This window comes from Amblyomma americanum, chromosome 1, assembly GCF_052857255.1.
Source record: "Amblyomma americanum isolate KBUSLIRL-KWMA chromosome 1, ASM5285725v1, whole genome shotgun sequence".
Lineage (NCBI taxonomy): Eukaryota > Metazoa > Arthropoda > Arachnida > Ixodida > Ixodidae > Amblyomma > Amblyomma americanum.
In genome coordinates this window covers 190,494,754-190,520,816 of record NC_135497.1, presented here as the reverse complement: position 1 = coordinate 190,520,816, position 26,063 = coordinate 190,494,754, and the positions used below count along the sequence as shown (strand labels likewise).

The window sequence follows — 26,063 nt, the reverse complement described above, 5'->3', positions numbered from 1 at the left end:
GGAATGGATTTTATTTCTGTCGATGACGGCGCCGACACCGCGGAACCGTGCACAGACGAGGGTATCGTTTCTGAAGTGCGGGACGAGAGGGACGCTGAGGAATCAGACGAAGATGAAACTTCGGAGCCAGCACCCGTAAGCGCGCCTGTAGCAATGGCCTACATAGAGAGCCTCAGACAACTTGTCTATGCCAAGGGCCTCGGCGAAGAGCACGCTTCTGCTTTAAATAAACTGAAAACCTCCCTCATCAGATCTGCGCTGCAAAAACAGACGTCCATCACGGACTTTTTCGCAAAGAAAAAATTTTGTGTTTTGACAAGCAACTGTCTTTAAAGCTGTGGTCCACTTACTACGAACTTCGGGATATAACAAACGGACGCCGCGTGACGCTCATGTTCGTTATAAGCGGGTTCGACTGTATTGCATCATACCTTTTAGGCAGGGCTTAAATATCCCCTCTAGTTTAGCACTTTTTGTTAGCTTATTGCACTCTCTATACACACCGGCTGCACTGAGTGCCACATCCACAGTGAATAATTGAGAGCCTTTTTAGGTCTCATATATTTGTTGTGCAACGACATTTAGTGGCTGAAATGGGGACAGCTAGGCCCTCTTCAGTGTGTCCTGGCAGATGTATATAGGAGCGCAATTGCTGTCGTACACATTGAAGTGGTCACTGAGCTTGCTTGTGGCTTAATAAGTATATCAGTTATATATTGCCAGCCCAAGTTCAAAAGCTTACTGCTTAGTATTGGGGTGTGTTCCATTAGATTGATGCCTATTTTATTTTGTCTTGTTTCTTAATAGCTGAATTATTTGAACCTGTGGACTGTAACAGTTACAATCAAGGATTGTAACTAACAGTAGCAGAGGATATCTTCCGAGCATATCGTAGCAAAATATGGTAGCAACATACATAGTTAGCTTCATGATGCGGGTCTAGAAAGTTATAAATATTGATTGTGGTATATATCTTGGTTGTGTGTATGCTTTGCTGATTTCTCGCATTTCTAAAAACTGCTGAAACTAGGTGTGTCAGTGAGGACGTAAAGGCCGTGCTATGATGACACAGGTGTTCGTCTTATGAGTAATTTGTCTTCTTTTGAAAGGTGGCACTTCAACTCCATCCCATCTCTGTAGTTACTTGCAGCATTACCAAGGCTGTGATGAGTGCAGAGGCAACATGCTGAAGCTGCGAAATGTAATGCCAGTATAAAATGGGCATATGAGATAATCTGCTTTAAAGTGTGCATGCGTTAAACGTTGTTTCAAATTGAGCCATAATGTACACTCGTGTTATGTACGCTATTTACAGAGTTTAGTGTGCATGAATTGGGTACGCCAAAACAGTTTTTCCAACATGGAAGTACGCTTCGAAGCAGGACCCCTCGCTTCGGAGTGAATTCATCTTTGTTACTAGGTTTTTCAGTATGCTCACTGTTCATAAATGGGGCATTGTGCTTTCGTTTTGTCTCATCTCACCTACAGAAAAATCCATGAGCGATAAATTTACTTTACTGTTTTATTTAGAGTGATGATTCTGCCGCTCTAAGCCCTAAAGAGGAGCATGGGTTTGTTGACAAAAATGGTTTCCATTCTAATGACCAGATGGGATAACCAGAAGTTATTGTTACATCTCCAGTTGTATATGTGACAAACAGTAAACAGTCTACGTCCTGCATAATGCTGCATTTAGTGTGCATGAGCATGCATGCACTATTCTACAACTGCTTAATGTTCTTTCAGTGTGCGGTAACATAGACAGCGTCTATTTATACTCTTTTCCAACCAATTGATTTGCTCGTAAATTGCTTCAGCTTGAATTTGTACGATCTTGTCTAGCTGTTTTCAGTTTCTTCTTTTTTGTTCGCTACTTTCAAACCACTGTTCGATGTTTTTATTAACAGTTGGGTTCTTGAGATTTTTTTTTCCTGTTTTCACTATTTTGTACTTGTTCGTTTTGTGCTATACTATGTACCAAACCTGCCACGGCCTCAAATGAGGCTAGCATGTATGTTGTAAATACATAAAGAAGTAAATATCTGCATACTCCGTGAGCAAACTATAAGCAGACGAGGCATGGAGGAGCATGTTGAATATACTCTCGTGATAGGCTGAGGAGGTCTCTAGCTTCTATAGTGCTACAAGGAACTTATAAAGTGGAGCATAGGAGCTGTTCTCTAACATGTCCTCCTGGGATATGAGGAAGTCGCAAATTTTTTTGGCCTAGAATGACTGCTCGTCTTTCTTGTGGCTTCAGTAAGGGAAGAAATATTATTTGTGTGTTAATTTGCATGTGGGCAATAGGATTGAGGCTCCTACCTCATTACAGCCTCAATCCCACTGCCTGAGTGTCGCCTTGCACTTGGTTAGGAGTCTCACAGTTGCACTCAGTTAGTTGTACCTAGTTGCACTCTCATTTGAGTGTTTTCAGGGGAGAAGGGGCTTGGCAAGTGCAGGAGCACGTGCAGTGACTACACAAGTGGCTGTTTATTGTGTGAGCTGAGGTTGAGGCTTGGTTGCAGGCATGGGCCAGGAGGGCCTCTTCAGGGTGAGCGGAAATGCGCGCTTGGTTGAGAAGCTGCGCTGGAGCTTTGACCAGTCCGGTGATGCGCCCCTGGAGGCTGAAGGGGATGTAGCAGCAGCTGCTGCACTGCTTAAGCTGCTCTTTCGTGAGCTGCCTGAGCCTCTGGTGCCCATGGAGTTGCACCAGGCATTCCTGAACGCCATCCAGGGTAAGCTCCCATGGAAGTTTTCAGACAGTATTTGATACGATTGTCACTGGTGTGATTGGAAGTCGATAAGACCTGCTACAAAAATTCATTTGTCAGCTAGTATGCCTTTTTATTGAACTTGCAAAATCCAGTCATTGAAGTAGGAATTAAAAGGAAAAAAGGTGAGGGGGCTCATTGATATTTTTGCACTGTTCTCATTCGAGCCATGCCTACAGTTGGTAATTTACATGCCATAAATTTTAGCTTACCAGTCATGAATTTGGGGCCCTGTGTTCAAAATTGGCACTTTTTGTTTGTGCAGCCACTGTACACGACAAGGAAGAGTGCACACGGCGCCTCAAGTACCTGGTGGAGCAGCTCCCCCCGAGCAACTTTGCTGTGCTCAAGTATCTCTGTCACTTCCTGAGCCGGGTGGCTCTGCTGGAGGAGCACACACGCATGACCCCCAGTGCCCTGGGCATCGTCTTTGGACCTAACATCTTCAGGTGGGTCATATTTTCAGATGTGAGCACCTTCTTGACTCATTGTGGGCTTAGACTTCTTTTTCTTTTATTTTTTACATTGGGGCACAATCTGTGCAGAAAGGCTGGTTTGCTAACTGTGAGCAGCAGTATTCACTGGAAAGGCACCCATTTGAGAGGAGCAGACATCCAAAAAATGGTTGCTCAGATGACCTCTTTTCACTTCCCACCTGTTCCACATTCCTGTTGTTCTTTTTTATCAAAGAAGTATGCAAGGTTGGAAGCATCAGATTCTTTTCTGCTGTTGTGCTGGAGGCTGTTGCAACATTTTATTCATCTGACTTAATTTCTGTGGTGGAACGCTAATGTATTGTGACCGTTTGTATTGATACATTTCGGTGTTTGACTTAATGTAAAGCCACCTGTGCCATTTGAAGCTTTGGTTATTGCAGTACTTTCTTTTAATGAACTGAAAAGAATGCCATGTAGGCACTGAATAATGGCTAAGTAGTCATATACAATGCACCACTCAGGGATTCTAGGTAATCCAGACTGCCTCGTTTTGAACAAGCAGACACTGAAGCAGCTTGATCGCTGCTGTGAGTGAAATGCTCATGTTTCCTGCATTTTTTCTTGCTGCTCTCCAGGTTCAGTGAAGACCTGCAGGGCTTGAAAGAACAAGCGGTCACTAACCAGGTGGTGACATACTTCATTGACCACTACAACTCCATCTTTGAAGGCGATGCAGAGCTCTCATGCACAACTGATGCTGCCATGAGCATTCAGAATGGCGGCAGCAGCACCAGCAACAAATGCAGCGGAAGGGTGGTAAGTTGGCTTTGATCACCACAGTTTTACTGCCTCTTTTAAAGCTGGTGACTCAGAATTCTGTATCACTTGCTTTCAAGGCATTTGATCGATTCAAATCGGGTGGCAGTTTTGTTTAATTGAAAACTTGTTATTGCTGCATGTCTTTGACAGGGGAATACTCAGGAATGCTCTTAATATGTGTGATACAGCCCTAGTTAAAGCTGATGCTGCAACAGTGAGCTGTATACTGAATGCTTTTATGCAGTAGTAACTTGGAGGCACAGGAGCTAACGTGTGGGTGTGTACATGCTCTGCACCTGTTTGGAGTGTTTAAAAAAAAAAAAATGAAGCCCTTTCCAAGTAGCTCATTTTGGTTTCCCGTAGAAGTGCTTCAGAGAAGGTTAAATTGAAACAAGAGCATGTTTTTCTTTTTCATTCATATTGTAGATCACAGGCATAAGTGTTGCGTCTATGCAACCTCTCACTGTTGTCATCCCTCCATTGGATGAAGCCATGCTGGCGCTGAAGCAGGATACGCTTAATGAGGTGCCAACGCTCATGATTGACAGGTGAGTTTGTATACTACAGCTGACTAGCATGTTGCTGCAACTATAGCAGCAACAGGCGTCACACAAGTTGAGACATGCGTACAGTTTCCACCATGTTGTTGCATGCAGCTGCACAAAGAATGAACTTTATAATTTTAATTCTGACTTCATGTCAGCACTAAAACATGTCCAATTTGGGGCTCTCGTGGACAAATTGAGACTTCGTTAAACTGAACAAGAAGACTCAAGATTCTAGTGGCTCCCCGCTCCCAGAGGAGTCGCTGGCAGCACAGCAGCAGATTACATTGTGCAAGAAGCTTGGTTGTGCCTGGAATCGGGGACAGTTCCAAAACATGAGAATTTCACAAAGCCGCTTGTATCACACCACTTCCTGTTGCTTCAGCTGCCTCTGTTTAAAAGCAAACACTTCTGTGACACGTGATGCACCATGAGAGAAGGCCATTCTCTTTTATTAGCTGTGCACAAACTCCACCTACATGCCTGCATGGCCATGCCTCCATTGCTGCATAAGAACTGTCGTGCAGCATCATGTATTGGTTTGAGCTGTGCTTTGTGGGCAATGTACAATATGTTCTCGCAACGAGCATTAGACAATTCTGCACATTCTGAGGAAGTGGAATGTGCCACTGACAGCATCATTCGCATGGTGTTCCCTGAAGGTCCATGAACTTGGAGGTGCATGGCTGCAGGGTTACTTTCAAATTCTTGGAGGATACTGGCCTTCAGGGGCAATGGTAGGATTATTTTGTTCAGACCATGAGACAAAGGCGGAGCAGTTGCAAACATTATCAGTGCTCCTCAGCATTACCACCATTACCAAAACGAAAGTGTTTCCAATGCATTCCTCTCTTTACAGGCACTGCCCGCAATGTTGAATTTTAAGTACCGCATTCGTTGCTTTGCTTTTGCTTTGGCTCATAGGCACTTTCCTCATTTTGGCCATTTATTATTTTTTTTTTTTCAGTTTGATTGATGATCGCTGCAACCAAGCCATCATGTACAGGGTGGCCAAGGAAGGTGAGTTGCTGATTAAGCGTTCTGCGTGGCATGATTGTGCAGAACTTGTAGGTATTGCCTCTTCAAAGCATTGGGAGGTTGGTAATCAGTTGTCTAGCCAGTAAAAATAGTGAGGATTAAAGTAAGCAAATGGAGTGCATTTCATGAGGGCTTTATTAGTGGTTAATGGCTTTAAGTGCCTAAGGAACATATCGTAGTGGTGGGAAGGGGGGAGCTTCTTCAGCCAAGGTTGCACCCGCAAACTTTGGCTTAGCAACAGGCAAATAGGCATTGTGGCAGGGTGCGGCTTCATTAGCTCTTGAGAGTTCTTTGCTAGTATGTCACTTTGCGTACAACTGATATTTTGAGGGGCCCTGAGCTACTCTTGTTTGAGTGTCACAAGCAGTAAACAAGGGATGTTGCCATACTGGATGTGGCAGTAAGTTTCTAGGCCAAAATATGGGCCCACAGAATGACCAGGCAGTTATATCTCCTCCTTGCCATAAATGTGGCATAGCTTGGCCAGTGGCCAAAGCACTTCTCGGGTAAATAACTCGAGTATTGCTGACTGGTAGTTAGTGTTAGCAAACAACCTGGGCTGAGATGAGCAGAAAGATAAATGCACAAGAGTGAAAGGGAGAGGTATCAAGAAGAGTGCGCTTTACTTGGAAACTGCATATGTATAAAAGAAGGGTGGACATAATAAAGTCTGCCTGGTGTGTAGCCCTCTGCTGTGGGCTTGCATGGAAACATGGGAGGAGGAGAAAAGCAAGAGGCACTATAGACTGCTTAGCAAAATGTTAGGCTATAGTAGGCTAGTATGATGCCACCTATTATACAGGGCTTTCAAAAATGCATCTGGTAGGGGATAATTTCTTTTGGGCTAATGTAAAAGGAAGTGTTTAGGTCCAACAGAAAGTACAGTGCAAAAATAGACGGGACAAAAGGAGCGGACAGACTAAGGCGCTGTGCCATTGTCTGTCCGCTCCTTTCGTCCTGTCTGCTTTCGCACTGTACCTTTTCCTGCGAAATGTGCCGACTAGCCCAGTCAAGTTACCTCTTGCAACTGAAAGTGCTTCAAGGCTGTTGTAATTTTGTCCCATTTATGCTACGCTCACCATGTATACTGAAATTTCTATAGCTTCCGAAGTGCTAATTAATGCTCCTGTTACAAGCTGAAGTGGATGCCTTGTATTTTGAGTTGAAATTCATTGTTTGTGATGTAGGCTTGGAATATAGTGTAATAACAAGGAAGTCGCCACATTTTGGGTAAATTGCAGCAGGAGCTAGTTTATGATTAAGCTGATCACCTTGATAATTAGGGTTACTTTGAGAACTCAACTCTGTGATGCGTGGGTGTATTGTTGTAATTCAGCTGTAATTTCACTGTCCAAAATTCTGTGTTGCTGTGTGTGCAGGCAACTCAAATGGAACCGCTTTACCAAGTCGCAGCTGTAAGCGCAAGGAGCGCAGGATCTCTGGTGAAGACACTCCAGCCCCTCGCTCGAGCTCAGAGGAGAGGCCAGCTGCTGGCCTTCGCGTGGAGCCTGAGTTGGCGTCTCGTCGGTGCAGCAGCCATGAGGAAGTGACCACATTAGAAGCAGTGCAAGGGTATTCCTCGGTGAGCACTGTGGATGCACTGTGGATGCACTGAACATGGTCTTGTGCATGAAGTTGGACTAGTTGGGTAATTGTTAATTAACACATTAACTATAGTTGAAACAAGTGGGACACAAGAAGTGCTCCTGTTGTGCATTTTTCCTGGGTCCCATTTATTTGCACCAGTATTCCACGTAATGTTCACATGAGCTTATGATGTCTGCGGTAGCATGGCACTTAGGTATTAAAACTTACACTAGGTGCTCCTGTGCTGGGATAGCATTAAAAGACTCAGAGTTTTTTTTTTTTCTCATATTTTCGTTGCACAGGACTAAAGTGGTTTTATGAAAAATATAGGTTGATGCACAGAGCTGTGTGTATTGCTGAGCTAGTTGATTTATTCTGATGCATGGTGGGCCAGCTTGAATTTGTTAGTGAGATAGTGTGAGAGGGAGAAGGGAACCCTACCGTTCTGAAAATTATGCTTTGATGAGCTTGTTGACTTTTGCCTATGTGGTCAGTCTTACCATATATACATGCAGGATTACGTTGCCGAGAAACTTGCTTATTATATAGTGGCATTGTCCTTTCTCATTTCCTTTTTGTTGTATTTTGTGCATGTTCAGTGCACCCAGTGTAAGCTAGTTGAATTTCCATACAGCCTTGTATAGCAAGTCTTAGGTGTAGATAGGGCTACCCTCAGTAGCAGTAATAAGAGCTGAAGCATCTCTTCATTGTCTTTCAAACACCAGTGTTAAGGCAGCAGTCTTTTGTTGTGACTATTTAGTGGAGAGCCTGGCTCGGCTGGAACCTGCTTATTGCATCTAATTTTTGTTGACCCATGAGTTGTAGGCATGTGCAGATGCACCGATGCTGCATAGGAAAGCAACATCTGCTTAACCTTATTTTTTTAATGCAATAGCATTTGGTCTAGTCTCACAAACATTTCTGGCTTCTCTGTCACGAAATGCCCTGATTGGTTAAGAGAGGTCACGTGACCTTGCAATGCCATCACAACCTGCCCACTGGATTGTGAGCAAATGCCTGTCGTTGCCAAATTCAGTGCAGTTGCCACCTGCCCACCATGGTACTTGGTATGAAAGCTCAGGAAGAGCAGCCTGGGCCACACAAGCCCCACCGATGGCTGCGTTTGAAAAAGGCACCTGCTGGGGCAATGGTTCATCACTTAATTGCTGCACTACTGCATCAGTAGTGGTATGAGTACTCGCTGCGATCTATGAATGCGATTGAGTGGCCACCAGTGGACCAATCATTGATCACCACCAAATTTGATAATCTGAGGACCCCCAGAATTGGAAGTTAGCCCACCCCCCAAAAAAATTCCAAAGTACCTCCAAAATTTAGGAAGGAGGCCCACCTCAGAAAATGGATTAAGGTGGATTAATGGGCAGGTTAAGGTGGATTAGTGGGTCTGGTTAGTGTAATCTCATGTGATAATCCAGTGGAAGGTACTCCAACAGTCTAGAGGGTGATGACTCATGCAAACCATATAAGGACAATGTAACTGGTTCGGACCGGTGTTTTGGCAGGAAAGAAGTACATTTGGCAAGAAGTACATTAGACACTGATTGTAGACACCATAGCAGGCAACCTAAATGCTGTCACATTTTCTTCTGTAAGAATGTGGGTAAGAAGGCCTCCCAAGTATTTTTTTTCCTTCAGCAGAGAATAGAACCTATGAAAAATGTAGTTTACTAGGGTAGGTAGTCAAATTTTTCTGAGTAGTTGTCTTGCGTGATTTAAAAGACTATCCTGTAAGTGTGACCTTCAGCTTGTGTAGAAGGTGATGATGTAGTCTTTGTGTCTAGAAATTACGTTATGTCCTGGAGTATACCTGTGTGAGGTTTGTAACGAGTGCACCCTGTTTCTGGCAGCAGATGGCGCCTGGAGGTGGCAGCGGCAGGAACGGGACTTCTGGGGACGATGCAAGTCGCGACTTGAGTCCACACCCACCGCAACCCAAGAGGCGCGAAATTGAGACTCCCTCCAGCCCCCGCCCAGACAACTCGCAGGAGTGGCGTGAGGCCTGCCGGAATGTGGAACGACCCAACCCGGTTCGTGATCGAGAGAGCATTTCTTGGTTTTTGCCACCACTTCAAATGATTTGCCATAATGCAGTTGTCTCGGAACTGTCCTGCTTTCTTTAAGCTGCTTGGTCATAAGCAGGGGAGTAAGCTTTATGTAAGGATCTGTAATGTTTCTCATATTAAATTTTTTTAACCCTTTTATTCATTCTGTAGAACCATAAAGTATTCACATTCTTTTTACAAATTTGAAACCAGCATAGTTAAATAACTACCTTTTTTAGCAGCTGACATGTCTAAATGTTGAATTGTCAGAGGCCCATGTTCTGCTCACTCATTCCTGCAGTGAACTACAGTAAAACCTTGTTGATTCGAAGTCATTGGGGCTGTGAAAAATATTCAAATTAGCCAGGCTTTCGAACACACAACAAATGGGACCCAGGAAAAAAAAAGAATTGTGGCAGAAACGCGTGACCTTTATTGGACGGGCTTTGCGATTACCGTATATTACTGCATCAGTGTCAACCCTCCGTCTCGTAGCCCATGCCGGCTAAAAGAAGTTGACTCCCCAACTCCTGCTTTTTCCCGCTGCTGCACTTGTTTTGTAGATTCTTGCAGGGTGCCATCGTGGAGCATGCACAACTCGGAGTAGTAAACGCTTAATGATGTGATCACAAAATGCCAGAGTCTCTTAGTTTTGGATTCCGGCACGGTGCAAGCCCCAGAGATTGTCAGAAGTAAATCGAAAGTTTGCTCTTGCCCTATCTACGGCTTATCTGAGGAAGTGACCGCCAGCTCGAGCGAGCTTGGTAAACTGCACGCAATTCCAATTTTTTTTAGTGGAACCGATTTGCATGCGAATTAACGACTTTTTTTGACACATGGAGCGTCACGTGTCCTACTGGGAATGGGCACCGGCATGGGGTGCATATTACACGCTGCTCCTCCAAACTACCTTTGACCCCACAAATAGGTCGGCTTCACGTATATTTCGATCATCCTGTTTTCCAGGATTTCAAATTAGCCGAATTTGAATTATCAATGTTTTACTGTATGTTATATTGGCTGCCACAGTTGTATCCAAATTGGACAGAATTGTGCTGGATTGTAAATTGCTGGATTGTGCTGGAATTGACTGAAAACCCTCTGGTGTGCTGTCTGCTGCATATTTTGTTCTTCTTTGCTGCGATAACTGTAAAGTAATGGGCTGTGTTTGTGTGGGCGCAGCTGCACTTGCAGGATGTCCAGTACCAGGCTGCACCTGACGAGGCTTCCTCAGACCGGCCCATGGTGGATGTCGAAGAGCCCTGTGGTCCACCTTGTGATGGCCGTGAGGCTGGTGGTAGCCCAGAGGAAGTAGATGGCTCTGTGCCCAACACGCCCAGCACTATCAGCAAAGACAGCATCCCACCGCTGGACCTGAACAGCTTTCGTGAGGAAGGTCAGCTCCCCAAGGATGAGTTTCTGATTGTGATGTGTTCACCTGATGGTGCAGCAGCCTTGTATGATAAGTAGTGAACATTCTATAGGCTGGAGGATATGGTAATTTTAAATGTTCCAGTAGTACTTTGCATGCAACTGTAACAGTTACTAAGCCATTCAATGAAACTCCTTTTGGGTTCTTGCTGGTATAAGTTGTGTGATAGTATTTCTCATTGCTGCAAGGCATCTTTAGAGTGTCAGCATCTTAAAAGGAGTGCCACTGCACAGCTTGGTAACAGTTGCAGTCACTTATCAAGTGGTCTCAAAACGCCTGAAGTACTGCCTGCAGTACACACAGCCTGAGCGTTCTCTTGAGCAGTAGTAGGAAGCTGGTGCAGTGGTTCCTTGCGCTTACTTGTTGGGTTTTGGAGGGCGCATATTATGCGCAGGTTTCGATTTGTTTGTTTTTGATTGTCTGCTGTCGACTCATGAGCACATGACTTGCCACCAAAAAAGCACTACCAGAATTTAGTTTGCCCTCTTAGGGCATTTGTTGAAAAGCCACCGTTGCTGATTATACCTTTGTGTGAAGCTGTTTGACAGCAAGTTCCTTTTCATGTACTTGGTTTTGCTCCCAATCTTTCTTTACCTCTGCTTTCACTGTTTTATCTTTCTGTCTTTCTTTGCGCCAGTGTTTTGTTTGACTGTCGGCACATGGTACTGTTGCAGAACCTGTTCTCTCGGAACATCGGTTTAGCTGGCCCATGGTTCAGGCCCTCGCTGATGAAGAGCCAGTGATGCCGTATCTTCAGAAAGCAAAGTAAGTTCTCAGCATTTTTGCTGCTTTTTTTTTCACCTTCTTTAATGAGTTGTTCTCGCTAGAATTGTGGCTGTTGGTATTGAACCTGACACTGAGTGATGTTTCTGTGTGTTCCAGTTCTTACGAGGCACCCCTGTCGCCCAGTGCTTACAGGAGCTACCTGTCTCATAGAAGGTGAGTGAAACAACTCTGGTTAATTGCGGTAGCTCATAGATACTTATGTATATATTGTTTGCTGCTGTGCGCTAGAACCATGCCTACAAATTGTCCACTCTCGCTTTTCGTCTATGTTGTTGGAACATAGTTTCATAAGTTGCCTTTCTAGTCTGTTTTCTATAGTTATTCCTTATTTGTTGATTGTAATCCACACTGAATAAATGTGGTGTAAATTGTGAAATATTATTGGCATAGCAGTCATCTGTTATAGAAGTTAGCTTCTTGGTTGCACTATGCATTTTCTTGGCTTTTGTGCTTTCCACTGTGGCTCTATGAAATTGCAATCTTGGCATTCTGCACAAGTAAGCATTCTAGTTGGAGTATATTCAGTTACCTATAGATGTTTCCTTTATATACTAAGCCTTTTCAGAGGTGGTGGGCTGGTAGCTTATGAAACAGCAATGATGAAAATAAAATATCTCAGCTGGGAATCATTGAGCTTTATTTGTAGGCGTAGTTAATTGTGTTTAGACGGAAAGTGGAGTGCTGAAATGTATGCTTTTCTTTTTCGCACTTTGTAGCCTTCACTTGGATCCAAACCTGCCGCCATCTCCTCCTGTTGAGCAAGATGAGTTCCTCAAATCGTAAGTGTACCTATGAATACATTTGTTGAGTAGCTTGCCCTCCGCTATAGAGGTTGCTGGTTGCCTTTCCTCAGCTTTAGTATTGTGCGTGCATGTTGGTGGTATGGACAGCTATTGGACATGGAGATGCTAGCTCTGCTGCTGTTTTTGTGCACAAAGCTGAGTACAACTCTACAGCAGTATGCCATGGTAAACACAATCCGGACCAAGTTTGGATAGCTTATCATGCTGTTTTTATGTTTCCATCTCTTATTGATGAATGCTACAGTAAGCTCTTATTAGCCCGGACTTGTATATATGCGTCAAAATATTGGTTAAGTTGAAAATTTGCACAGTGAAACCCAAAAAGCACTGTCCATTTCTGTTGCTGCTTATCTGTACAGCTTTTTGTGACGAAATTTGGATATTTTAAAATCTGGTCTGTGAAAACGTAAAGAAAGGGGGGGGGGGGGGGGGCATAGTACCATAATTACTCGCTTAATTTGCACACCCTCAATTTATTACTTGGGCTTGAAAGAAAAAAAAACTTTTACTCGCATATTTTACGCGGGTAGATAGGCATGGCCGCGTCGCTGTGTGCAGCTGCGAAAGGTGTGAGGGGCAAGGGGACGAATTTCATGCTGTTTACCCGGCTCGCTTGTTCTGGCGGTCACTTTGCGGGACGAACAGTTGTGCGTACACCGGAATCCGAAACTACCAAACCTCTTGCTGTTTGGTGTGCCGCTAGTCAGCTGGGCTGCATGCAAGGGTGCCTTTTTTTTCGCCTTTTATTTCTATTTGTATCTGACTGCTGGCTTCGAGATTGTTGTGTGTTTATTGCTTTGAGCTGCGCATGCGCTGTCATGCCATCTCGTGGGGAACTACATAATGTGAGGCGGTGCGGGAGGGGGTATGTGCCTTATATTTGTGGTATTCGTAGTCAACTTTTCTTTTTGCCCTCTGAGGGGTGCGATCTGTGCGGGGGGGATGTAGATGTATAGGCGGGAATATGCAGTATGTATTGTGCGTTGTGACCTTTGAAGAACTTTTTGGACATGTTTGCAAAATCTTCAGGTAATTTTTGCACCGCCCTTTTTAAGCCTTAACTTAAAGAAAAATGTGTGCAAATTACGTGAGTAAATAGGGTAGTTTGTGTGGCTTGCAGTTCGCTCCACAAACCATGCTGCGGACCAGTGAGCAAATGTGCACTAGCGCGATGCAGTGTGTGTCCCTTGCCGCTGCTTTGTACCAAACTGTCCTTAGTGCTGCATTAAGAAGGGTGGAAATGTGGGAAGGAGTGCAGAATCGTTAATTTACCAACTCTATTTGCACCCTGTGGGGTGCACCCTTGCACTGTGCAGATAATTCGTATCCAATTCTGGATTGTGTTTCATTTGGAAAACATTAGTGTAGCTTCTGACAGTTCTGCTAACGTTAACAAATAAACTCCCAGAATTTAATGACTGCAGCATTTCAAAGCTTATTTATAATGGTTGTGCATGGTAAGAATGGAGGGTGGGAAGTTGGTGCTAAGTAAAAATTATTTGCCATTGTCCAACCTGACAGAAGGCATTAATTAACTCAGAAGTACTTGTATTTGGGCGTGTTGGTTCATAACTTTTCAGGTGGACACAGGGGCGCAACAAAAACACACGGACATAGAAGTAGACAGGGACGAGCGCTCGTCCCTGTCTACTTCTATGTCCGTGTGTTTTTGTTGCGCCCCTGTGTCCACCTGAAAAGCATTAATTAACCTTGACAATCATGGCCCCGTGTACAAGAGTCTCCAAACATTGCAAGCTTTGTACCAGAGAGGGGTTAAATAAAACATCACGCATTGCTACACTGCAATAGCAATATTCAAACCAACTTTCCATGTTGCAGAGGTGCTTTCATGCTTAGTAATATTTGCTCTTAAGCTGGAAATCGAAAACTGCTGCATTTTTTAAAAATGCTGTGTGACAAGTGCACCACTGAATGCATTTGTATGGCATTACAGGAGCTTTAAAGATGAAGAGGCCAGCCAAACAACAGTAAAGCAGCTTTCCAAAAGAGTTCATTGTGAGTATTGTAATGAAAAGCATGTAACATCAACATTCACATTTCTCTGCATTGGAACATGCTTATTTGACATGGTTTTCTTTAATTACTCTTTAGGTCTGAAGAAAAAAGTGAAGCAGTTTGAAGAGAATTTTGAAAAAGAGCATGGATATAGGGTATGTTTGTTTGTATCCACACTTTGCCTAAAATTTTCTGCTTGCTTCATAAGCAGGGAATTTTTTTTTGTGCAGAGTTTCTGTTGCATTAGGCTGGCGATTGACCTGTTTGCCCTTTAATTTGAGCTCTAGCTTGGTTTCACCTTGTGCAATTGTTCCCCCCAGCCTTCCCATGCCGAGAAGATGAACCATGCTGAAATGAAGAGGACCCTGCTTGAACTGAACAAGCTGCGAAAGGATTTGAAAAGTAAGCACCCGCCGAAGTGGTTCTGTGGTTAGGGCGCTCGGCTACTGATCTGGAATTCCGGGGTTTGAAGCCGACCACGGCAGCTGCGTATTGATGGAGGCAAAAAGCTAAGGCGCCCGTGTGCTGTGCGATGTCAGTGCACGTTAAAGATCCCCAGGTGGTCGAAATTATTCCGGAGCCCTCCACTACGGCACCTCTCTCTTCCTTTCTTTCACTCCCTCCTTAATCCCTTCCCTAAGGCGCGGTTCAGGTGTCCGCCGAGATGTGCGATAGGTACTGCACCATTTCCTTTCCCCAAAAACCAATTATTATTAAGCAATTTGGGCTCTTGTCTTGTGACTGTTTGCACATAGAGGAAGAAGTGGCTATGGAAGGGTGATAGCAAAAAGAATATTACTCTAGTGTGAGGTGAAGTTTAACGCACAAACAACGAATGTAATGTACAACCTTTGTAAAGTTCCGAGACTGAGTCCATTAAAAAAATAGGTTTAACATTCAAATCATTTGTGAAGCACCCCTTCGAAATAGTCTCCTTTGCAGTCTATACACAGCTTCCAACGCTTCTTGAGGTCTTGGAAACAGTTGGAAAACGCTTCTTTTGGCAGGGCTGTCAGCTCCTTTGTCGTGGTGTCTTGAATGGCCTCCACGCTCCCCATCCAGCAACCTTTTAGGGCTCTCTTCACATGAGGAAACAGGAAAAAATCACATGGGGAGAGGTCAGGCGAGTATGGCGGATGGGGAAGTACAGTAATACTGTGCTTGGTGAGAAATTTTGTCACGATGAGAGCAGTGTGCGGCCTTGCGTTATCATGGAAAAGGCTCCATTGTCCAGATGCCCATAAGTCAGGGCAACGGCGTTGCAGAGCATCACGCATATGTTGGAGCATGTGGACATAAAACTCCTGATTCACTGTCTGCCCTTGTGTGATGAACTCGTGGTGTATGAAACCTCTGGCATCAAAAAAAAAACTACCAGCATCGTCTTTGTTTTGGTCTTCTCTCACAGCACCTTTCTCGATGCCGAAGAGCTTGTGGACCGCCATTTGGCGCTCGGCCTTTTTGTTTGAGGATCGTATTGAAAACACCATGTTTCGTCTTCAGCAATGATGGTGTCGACGAATGCAGCATCCTTCTCTGCCTCGGAGAGCAAATCAGCGCTCATTGATGCCCGCGTGTCCTTCTGGTCCCATGTGAGGGAGTGCGGCACAAGTCTGGCATTCAGCTTTCGGTTCCCCAAGTTCTCACGCAAAATTTTGTGACATGTTGTCTTACTAATGTTGAGAGCATCTGATAGCAAGCGGACTGTAATGGTGTGGTCTTGCCGCACGATTTCCCTGATCCGAGCCATGTTGTTTTCATTCCGTGAGGTTGAAGGGCGCCCCTGCCTTGTGTCGTCTTCCACTGACGTTCTCCCCGAAACGAACCTCTTGTGCCACTCGAAAACTCGCGCCCGTGATAATGTCTCTCTGCTGTAAGTGTCACGAAGGAGCTCATACGTCTGTGTGTCTGTCTTGCCAAGCTTCACACAGAATTTTATGTTTACACGCTGTTCAAGGTGGACGTCCATCTCTCCACATTCTCTCACAGTAGAATGCGCAGACGACTAGTGACAACATATTTTTCAAAATGTAGTGCCATCTAGCGGCTGCCACAGCAATTAACATAAATAGCTCAGGTTAGCTCAAAAAGATGGCGTTACACATACGCACCAACATTTGTTTTGGGGAACCATTTCTAGAGAAGAAAATAAATCGGTCTCGAAACTTTACGGAGAAAGGTTGTATAAATCAAAGCAAACATCAGTGCCTTGACTGTAGGTGTGATGTGTTAGATGTTGCGCCTATTTGCAAGAATAAGGTGAATGAATTAGTGGACTGCTGAACAGCAATGTTAATAATGCAAATGAGCAAAGCGCTTGAGATTTGATTATACTTCTATCTTGCTAAATGCCTTTAATAACATGGAGAGAAAGGTCATCATCCATTATGCCAGTAGTTTTGACAGGAACTGTTTTCTTAGCTGTATTTCAGCATGTACCGTCTTACTTTGTGTGACTTGTAAAGCTCAAATTATGGCCGGAGTGCTCTCTGTGGTGCATTGTGTGTGTGTGTGTGCGCGTGCGTGCGTGCATGTGGGGGGGGGGGGGGGAATTCTCGTTTAGAGCATCAGAAAAAGGTTTTTACCATTCCAGTGCATTATCCCCCGAATGCTTGGCTGTAAACTGTGAGCAGCCTTTTTCGTCACGCCTTCACTTGCAGATCACGCATTTTTATCACTCAGTAATATCTCCTTTTTTCTTTTCAAGACTAATTTGTAATCAGTGAGAAAAAGAATAATAGGCAGTGGCCTGACAGTGGCGAGTTAAGTAGTGCGACTGACATGACAGCATGCTCGTTGGCAAGTCAGTATCCTTCCTTAGGCAGACACTCCCTTGCATTTTTGGAAAGACAGAAGGAACAAGAAGCATTTGGGACACTGCAACTTTGGAGTGACAAACCCTGTCTAGTTTTTTTTTTTAGTGTGTTGCATGATCGAGGTCACCAACTTGCCCAGAGTGCACTCCAGCTACGGCTCATGCATTCCAAGTCATGTGACAATATGTTTGCTTTGTACCCTCCGATATGTAACTCTATGTACTTGCAAGCATCCTAGCCAGTTTTCTAGAGGGAATTTATGATGTGGCGTTTTTTTTTTTTTTTTTGTAGTCATTGAATGTTGTTTCTTTTGCTCATTCTTGGCTGCCTGAGCAGCCTTAGGGTAGAGCCTCATTCTCATTTGTGCCTTTGAGGTATGGTGAACATTAAACTAAGAAACTTATCTTTATTTATTTATTTTTCATTGAAATATAGACTTGAAGGAGGAGAATAGCCTTCCGGAGCCTGCTTACCTGAGCTTTTCATCGTGGAGTCGGGAATCACTCAGAGGGCTGGCTGATATGGACGATGGTGTAGCCAAGCCGACCCATATCATGGAGAAAGCACTGAATGACACCCTCATGTGCCTGGCTGAAAAGCGCAGGGCTGCTCAGCGTCCGGACAGTGTGGATGTAAGTTCCACATTTTATTCTGTGGTTCCTTTCCATGGCACCAGCAGCTTCGATTAAAGCCTACATCATGGTCAACTTCATCACATTGTAAATGCATGATAAGATGTTTATGGACACGGCAGCTTGGCACAGACAATTGGTGGTTGTAACTGCAATGGTTCTGGCTCTCTGCAGGTCCTCATAAACGAGTTCTGAGTGGTTCCAGTGCATTAGGGGTTTGTTTCTATTAAACAGTTTAAGTTGAAAGTGGCTTTATGAGAAAGATTTGGTCAAGCCTTCATGCCTGAAGCTTGGAATTTGAGACATTTGTGGACAAAGTTACCAGGACATTGTATGGCAGTATACCACTTCCAAGTATTTTGCTAGCCCTGGGGTAAAGAGAGTGATAGAGAGTGTGCCATATCGGAGCGTCATTGATGTTGCTTGCTAGTTCAGGGTACTTAAGCACTCTTACAGTTTAGCGGCAATTTTCCAGCATCCTGAAAGTCTGATAAAAGCATCAAATACAGAGGTTAAAACTAGTGGTGTTTGAGCTTGTAACTGAAGGCTTTCACCACAAGGCTCCCCTGTCATTGGAAGCTATATGCACATCTCACTTTCAGTTCAGAAATGCCACATTTTTGCCTTGCAATGTGTTAAGGAGAGGTGCTTCTTTGAACTCCTGCCCAGTAGGCTTTTGTCTGCTTGCACAGTGAGTGATGGGGCTTGTCTTGAGGTCTTCATTTCACATCCTGCAGGACATGACACGTGAGCAAGTGCTGGAGGAGAAGCTGGCACTACAAAAGGCGCTGCTGCGGTTTGAGAGCGTGCATGGCCGGCCATCGCGCCGTGCTGATCGCAACCTTATGCGGCCCCTGTATGACCGGTATCGAAGTGTCAAGCGCCTGGTGGGCAGGAACCCCCTGGCCAAGGGCAAGGACTCTGAGCTGCAGCCCATCCTGGAGCACGTTCGCCATGAACTTCACCTCCCCACAGCCCCGGTCCCCGCCCCAGGTGTGCTACCAGCCATGGCTGTCTCTGCGATTGCATGCTCCTAGGAAAGGGGTTGCTCTGCTACAGCAGATGTATAAGGTAGTGATTACACGTTGGCATCCACACTTGGGAGACTCCCCTAGAAAGATTGGACTAACAGCTGATGTAGGTGCACTAACAACAGTCTGCATGTGATGTCGTGCAGTTTCTTTGCATCGCACTTTTTGATGTTGATTGTTCCGCTCTCTTGCAAGTTGCACGAAATGCACCTTTGGTGCACTTGCATTGAGGGGAGAAAAGGTTTTACATGTGACTTTGCACTTCTGAGCTTGCATTCGTTGCGCTGTGCCTATAAATTTCAACCTTGATTGAGTAGCATTAATTGAAATGCAAGAGTACAAGCAGTTCATTTTAAAATCCCAGCAAATTCAAAGATTTCTGCTGGGCCCGAAATTTGCAGTGAAAATATCACTGGATGATTTGAGCAACCACTGCACCGCTGACCAAGTAATTTGTTGAATTTGTCACGGCCTCCAGGACACCGACCCAGGAGAATGCCATGCTGGCTCTGTGCTTCCACTTATCTCAGAGTTATGTTGAGTCTGCAAGTTGGCAACTGCAAGTAACATTTCAGTTTCAGGTTTGCTTGCTTTCAGTTGTGCACCTTACAGATTTGCCTGTTCAGGTGCTTCGCTAAGCTCTAGCTTTTCTTCCTTTTCTCTGCAGTGTGAACTACAGTGCAGGTGCTCGTGCATTAACATTTTTTTTCTTTTTTGACAGCTTTTGAGTGATGTGCATAGTTTCATTTTTCCTAACTAGGAAGCTAAGCAGTAAAGTTGTTTTAAAACATACTTCACATGGTGCATCCATTATAAGAGTTTTGATACTCCATGCCCTGTTGCATGGACGGCAACCAACCGTAAGGCTGGCTCTGCCAGTGAGTGGTGAGCTTTGCCAGTAATTGAGTTACGTCAAAGGAGATTTGTGAACCTGTCCCATGGTAGTTAAAGCTTGTGTAACGAAAATTATGGTGGCCAGTAATGATGGGAGCCATGGTTTGTCTGCTTGAGCCCCACCTGTAGCAGCAGTTAATAGCTAAACATTGACCACAATTTTGTTGAGTTCAGTAGTGGTGGTTTCACTGTGTTGCATGTGCTTAAATCAAGTTTAGCTTTTGCCTTTCTTTTGCTTCCTTTTTTGGATGATTCAAAACCCCGTTGATTCGAACGTTTTCCTATAGTCCAACAGACTTTGAACTAACAAGGCTCCACTGTATGCTTGTGTGGTTATTGCTTGAGAAGGAGCACTCAGCGTGAAAATGGAATGTGCCTTCTAGTTTACAGTATACAGTGTTGTGGTTTGCCAGATCAACTGAGTCATGTTTTTGTATCTGTATAATCTACAGGAGCTCGAAGAAGTCGTGGAAATTGTGACTCCCGTCTCTGCGGTGGCACAGAGTGAGGCAATCACTGAGCTGGAAGAGCCGGTCACAAGCAAGCAGGAAGTGGTTGAGCAGGTGTCCACGGTGCTGGAGAAGTGCAGCGACTCCAACCTGCATGAGCTTCCTCTGTGAGTACCACTTATGCTTGGGCTTGGGTGGAGTGGCCGTTGGGCTACACAACCTTGCTTACCTTTGGAGTGGAGCTAACAGAGTTGTTTAACCATTTGCTGCGCTTCTGTGTGTGAATGACTAATAGTTGATGACAGAAAATTCAGACCCCTGATTTTTTGGACATGCTTGGTTATTCACTTTTTTGCTGCACTGCGACAGGCCCCATAGAGTCAGTGTACAAGAATGCCAGAAATTTCGGATGCATTGCAAGTGATTGCTCAAATTTTGTAACTTCATTTGCACTTGTCACGACACTGCTACTATAAAATGTGTATAGTGGAACCTTGTTAACCCTGACTTCAAGAGAGATTGAAAATTTGATTGAATAAAGTGGAATTAAAGCTAGAAGGGAGCCTGTTTAACGGCGGAGCTGGTAATCTGTCCACAGGTTTGCACATCGCGTATGCGTGGTTGCAAGCTTTAGCGTTCTTGGATATTGAAACTCTTAATTGTAGTTTAAGTTCACGAAACTCACCTGTGACGAGTTCTTTTATTCTGAATACGGTGAGCGGAAGGGAATGGTGGTGCATTTTAAACCAATGATCTCATACCTGTGACAAAACGCACCGCAGCCCCAACACTGTCAGAAATTGCGTTTTGATATGACAAGCAAAATGCTTTTCATTGTACGCTAGCCACAGCTGAGTGCATACAATAGCTTATAAAGTCAAACCTCGATATAACGAACACAGATGTTACAAATTATTGGCTACGTTGAACTGTTCGGAAATATTTTTTATAAACACATGCAATTTTTTTTATTGCACAAATATGCCCTTCGGCATAAAAGAGTTATATGTACATGTGCAGGTCGGGTGTCGGCTATAAATGCTAACAAAGACCGGTATTGGGGCCCATGGGTCCAGATTCGAGTGTCTAGTGGTGGTAACTGGGTAGTAACCCTGAATGCCTGGGTACAATTCTAACTTCATATATCGAACGCAGTTGACCATAAAGCGGATATACAGTCGTGCTCTGTTAATATGGACGATTCGTATTATGGAGAATTTTTCTGGGGACCAAACTTTTTCATTGCATTTATGCCTCGTTAGTATGGAAACTGCTGTCCCGACAATGGCTATGGTGGAAATTGCACGGAGCCCATTCAAGATCATGTCTTTTTATCGCGTTAATATGGGCAGCCATGACAACAAACCTCATCTGCCCCAATCAGATATTTCTTTTCCTGTCTTTTGAGTGCAGTACACCAGCGAGCGGCAGTGCAAAAGAGCAGATGTCTGGACAAGAGCCTATTTATTTTATGGGTTCATGCTTTATACTGCCTACATGACCAGCTGAGTGCATCGCCTTCTGCATGAAAAGTTGTCAAAAATACGCTGTGTGCAGCTTTTGCCACTCTGCAGTACGAATGAGTACAGATATGTGCTACCGGTGCATGGGGTGTGGAAAATTGTAAAGGAGATCTGCCATCAGGCCATGATCTGCCATCACACGCCTCGTGGGCCATGATGTGCTCCATACAGCACCGTATTTTTCAAAAGGTAACGACAACCAGAGTAATGTACTTGGAGCACCCAAGAAAGGTGTAATTTCCGCTTAATGATGGGCAGTGTATACAAAGGCATACCTTAATCATGATGTGGTTTTGTCTTACATTTTTTGCTTTTATTCTTCATGATTCGTTAATACGGACGGTTGGCTTTATATAGGTTTGCTCGGGAACCAAAGTGTCCATATTAACGAGGCACTACACCAGTGACTGGTGGGGATGTGGAAAGCGTTCGTGCCAAGGTTCATGGTTTATTTCACTCGTGCCAACAGCGCTGCGGAAACGTCTTTTTTTAGCGCACAGCCTCCAGAAAAGATTATTTCTACGGGCAACACTGCTTTTTCGATGTCACAAACATTCCCTGCACGTGTAATACCCACTGCCCATTTCACAAGGAAAATTTTGAGGCTCGTATTGGGTCGTCTCAATTAGTTTATGAAAGGACTCATCATTTTCAGTAGCTACTTCTGCTATTCAACATGTGTACGTGCATACGAGTGCTGTTCTAGTAACAGACACCTTTAGCATACAGTGTACTGTGTTCCCGTTACCGGAGTATTGGGAGCTGTCCCACTGCCAATGCACATGCACTGATTTGTACCGATGTCGCAGGCATGCGCACAGCTACTGGGTATGTGGTGATCTCGACATGCGCATTGACTATGCGTGGGCTCCCGGTACTCCAGCAACAGTAATGCTGTACACGGTATGATAAAGGCGTCTAATGTTTGTGACGTCGTCACTGCGCCATGTGAAGCATTGTTTCCGGTCACAGACTGAGTTTTGGTTTGCTGTTTTTGCCGTTTTAAAATGGTTCCACTTGTGTATTGAAAAACGGTCTGTTGTGGCAAAGAGAGGGAACTCCAAGGAATTTGGTGCAACTCAACTGAGAATGTTAGAAAAACCCCTGGAGTTGCCTTCAAACAAGTATGCAGGGGAACCTACTGGATATTTCAGAGTAGTATTCTATTGTTGTTTTGTGTTGTAACTTTTTATTCCTTTATTTTGATTGATCTTGTATTCGGACATGTAGATCTCTCATGTCTTTTTGTTTCGTAGTGCGGAGCTCCTTCAGCAACAGCAACAGTCGAAGCTTGAGAAGCGCCGCCTGAGGAAGATGCTGAGAGAATTTGAAGAGGACTTCCAGAAGCAGACTGGGAGGTATGAAACTCTCGATCTAGAAATTTTATTAGTATATTGTGTTAAATATGTGACATGGAAGGCATTTTACACGGACTTAAATGCATATTTGATATTTAATGCCTGCCTTTATTATTTTTTGCAGGAAAGTGCAAAAGGAAGACAAGGCCCCAATGGACTCTGTGTACTGTGAATACAAGGTATGTACATTGCCTTCATCCCCCTTCTAAGGCATGCTCTAGATGTGCTTGCCATTGCATCTTGCTGGGTCAGCTGGGATCATGCCAGGGCTAATGCATATAAATGAAGAGTGCTCTTCTTCAGAAAGTACCATACAAGTACTGCAGCTTCAGTAAAGCTATGGTAATGAGAGCTTAGCTGGTTGTTTACTTGCGCAGATTATTAGACTTGCAGTCTTTCTTTCGTAATCTAATTAAACATTTTCTTGTCAGCTACTGTTTCTAGATGTATCTAATAGAGTACCTGTGCTTTACAGTCACTGTACAGCCTAACTGCATTAGGGGAAGCCAATATTTGCTGCATTCAAAAGGCTAAGCTGTAGACAAGGGAAGCACTAGTATTTTATTTTTGTGGTTTCTTCCTTGTCAGTGTCTTGCAAAATTTTGTATTTTATGCTACACTGTGAGCTCTGCCAGCAAGGTGCTTCATTACAATCTTGATTTCCTTGCAGCATGTCAAAGCTCGGATGCGACTGTTGGAAGTGCTGGTGTCCAAACATGAGCATCGGCGGGAAATTTGAAGCTGGCAGGCGTCGTCTGTGCTACCCGGTTCTTTGACAATGTTGTTTGGTTCCTCCTTTTTCTTTTTGGCTTCAGAGGGTTGCTGTCCTCCTTAGGGCCACAAGTTCGTGCCGTGCAGCACGAACATGTTCGCGCTGTACAGTTCCTTGGCAGCATCCATTTTATGTTGGAGCATTTTTATCAAATGCTCCTGTTGTTGATGAGCTGCGTGTGTGTTTGTGCGTGTGTGAGCATTTTTCGTTTTGCTCTGTATTCTTTAGGTTTTTCTTGCATGCAGCAGAACTTTGTTTGGAACAGGGACTCCATGAATACATTGCACACATCGTCTAGCCATTGAGCTGTCATAACATCAATTTTGCTGTGAGGTAATGCTGTCATTTCATTTTTTGCTGTTTATTTTTATTCTGAATGATTTTGAGCAGTGTTTTAGTTTTATGCCTCCATTCGAGCTCCCACACTGCTCTGGAGCTTTTGTAATGTGTGATGCCACGCGTACATGTGGCCTTATGAGTGACACATTGGGGTAGAGAATACTGAGCCCATCTGTTAATGCTGTTCTTGTCGTCCTTTGTAACTTTTTATGTCCGACAGAGCTGCAAGCCTCAAATCGTGATATGCAATAGATGCAGTTGCCTGCTGCATCTTTTGGAGTTGGCACTCTGTTCCTTTGGTTTGTATGGCATATCTGCATAAACAACAAGTCACTTTTTTTTGTTCACTAAGGTTGTGCATGTGTATTATGCACATAAGTTTGTGCATGTGTGTTTGCCAGGGCCTGAAATAACTGCTGCTATTGACATTTCAGTTCTGCTTCTGAGAAGGAGTCTGTCAAAAATCTGGCTGAGTGCATCTATGGGAACTTACATGGGCAGCTTCCCGAGTTATGGGATGTGTTTACATCTGAATGAGGCTGCACTGGGAGCTATGTATTTTGAACAGTCACTTTTCTTTTAGGCAGCAGGCCATTCTTGAATACAAACATGAACACTGTGTCAATTCCAGTGAGTTTTTACGTTGTTTTGAGCTGGTGACTGCTTTCTTTTACATTTATTGTTATGCTAGAAAAGAATTAAGCTCTTGGCATTTTTTAGTGTTTGTACTGTTGTCTTCTTGAGTGCTTGCCTTCCAGGCTGCCTGGAATGCATGGCAGTGGTGTGATGACCTGTGGTAGCTTTTGTTCAGACTGGGATCATGAGGCAGTCAGGGAGGGAAGGTAGCCTTGGCTACCTTTGTCACGTCTTGTTTTCGTGTTACATCTGTCAAGATGTGCCTGGCCTAGTAGTTGGATATTTTGGTGGTAGCGAGTGCCCAACTTTCTTGGCAACTTGTTTGCTACGGGGGCAGCACTGCTTGCGTTTTGGACGATCGAGTGCCTTGATCGGATGGAACGGGACAAAGTGTTGTTTGTTTGCCAAGTGGCGAGAACGGTGACCCCCCCCCCCGCCCCCTTTTTTCATCATGTGCATGTGTGTGTCTGCTTGTAGACTGGTATATATTGTACCTGACATATGTGTGTGTATTTGTCAACATGGGTTACACCTATTCTCTAGAGGCATGATATAAAAAGCCACGGCATTTTTAGTCTCCACATGCTATGTGCGTGGCATGGTAGATGCTACCATGTTGTGTGTGTGGCTAGTCTAGTGAAACTTTCTCACTTGAGTTATTCACTTCTATGGACCCAGTGTGATGCTATGTTCTTGTGACTTTTTACGTTTGTTTTACCTGTAGGCTTATAGCCACGTTTCTTTCTTTTTTTTGTTTCCTCTTTATGTAGGAGTGAAGTGGTATACTGTCAAGAGAGCGAACTGTCAGATGATATTTTGAGTATGCAAAGCGTTGTATAAATATCAAATATATATAAACATATATATACGCATACATACATGCATATACATATACATATACATATATAAATACTATTTGTCCAAGTGTCGGTGCATAGACTAAGCCTGAAATGTTCATGGATGACAGTATTATGTGTGAAAATGTTGTTGGATGGATGATTGGACACGTTATTTATGGTAGTGAATGTGATGCTGTGCGGATTAAAGAGTTTCTAGAGAGTTTTTGAGATTGTCTGATTACATTTTCCGAAGCAGGTGCTGGTTTCAGTGCCTTTTTGATGGCAGTATCCTGCCTGTTATGACTGGATTACTGAAGTCCATTCTTGTAGCATGTTTTTTATGGATGTTACACAAAGTATTAACCATGATGTTAGTGGAATGGTCATGGTGTTTTAAACATATTTTGCGTAATGCCATTTTGTATGCTCTCTCTGTTAGTAGGAACACAGGTTTTATTATCTCTCGTACATCTATGA

General features: G+C 44.1%; 1 protein-coding gene across 1 annotated transcript in view; it reads left to right on the top strand.

Moving 5' to 3' along the window:
- LOC144114405 (protein FAM13A) overlaps nt 1–25,809 on the top strand; it is a 49,605-nt gene extending 23,796 nt beyond the window's left edge. The window contains 21 exon segments of the mRNA XM_077648127.1: nt 2,526–2,735; nt 3,037–3,220; nt 3,844–4,024; nt 4,454–4,575; nt 5,540–5,592; nt 6,990–7,192; nt 9,066–9,245; nt 10,443–10,656; nt 11,367–11,457; nt 11,575–11,631; nt 12,195–12,257; nt 14,236–14,297; nt 14,394–14,452; nt 14,618–14,699; nt 17,549–17,745; nt 18,483–18,695; nt 18,697–18,738; nt 20,123–20,286; nt 22,899–23,000; nt 23,125–23,179; nt 23,671–25,809. Coding sequence (XP_077504253.1) covers nt 2,526–2,735; nt 3,037–3,220; nt 3,844–4,024; nt 4,454–4,575; nt 5,540–5,592; nt 6,990–7,192; nt 9,066–9,245; nt 10,443–10,656; nt 11,367–11,457; nt 11,575–11,631; nt 12,195–12,257; nt 14,236–14,297; nt 14,394–14,452; nt 14,618–14,699; nt 17,549–17,745; nt 18,483–18,695; nt 18,697–18,738; nt 20,123–20,286; nt 22,899–23,000; nt 23,125–23,179; nt 23,671–23,739 — 2,603 coding nt within the window. The 3' untranslated portion in view covers nt 23,740–25,809.
- The last annotated feature ends 254 nt before the right edge of the window (nt 25,810–26,063 follow it).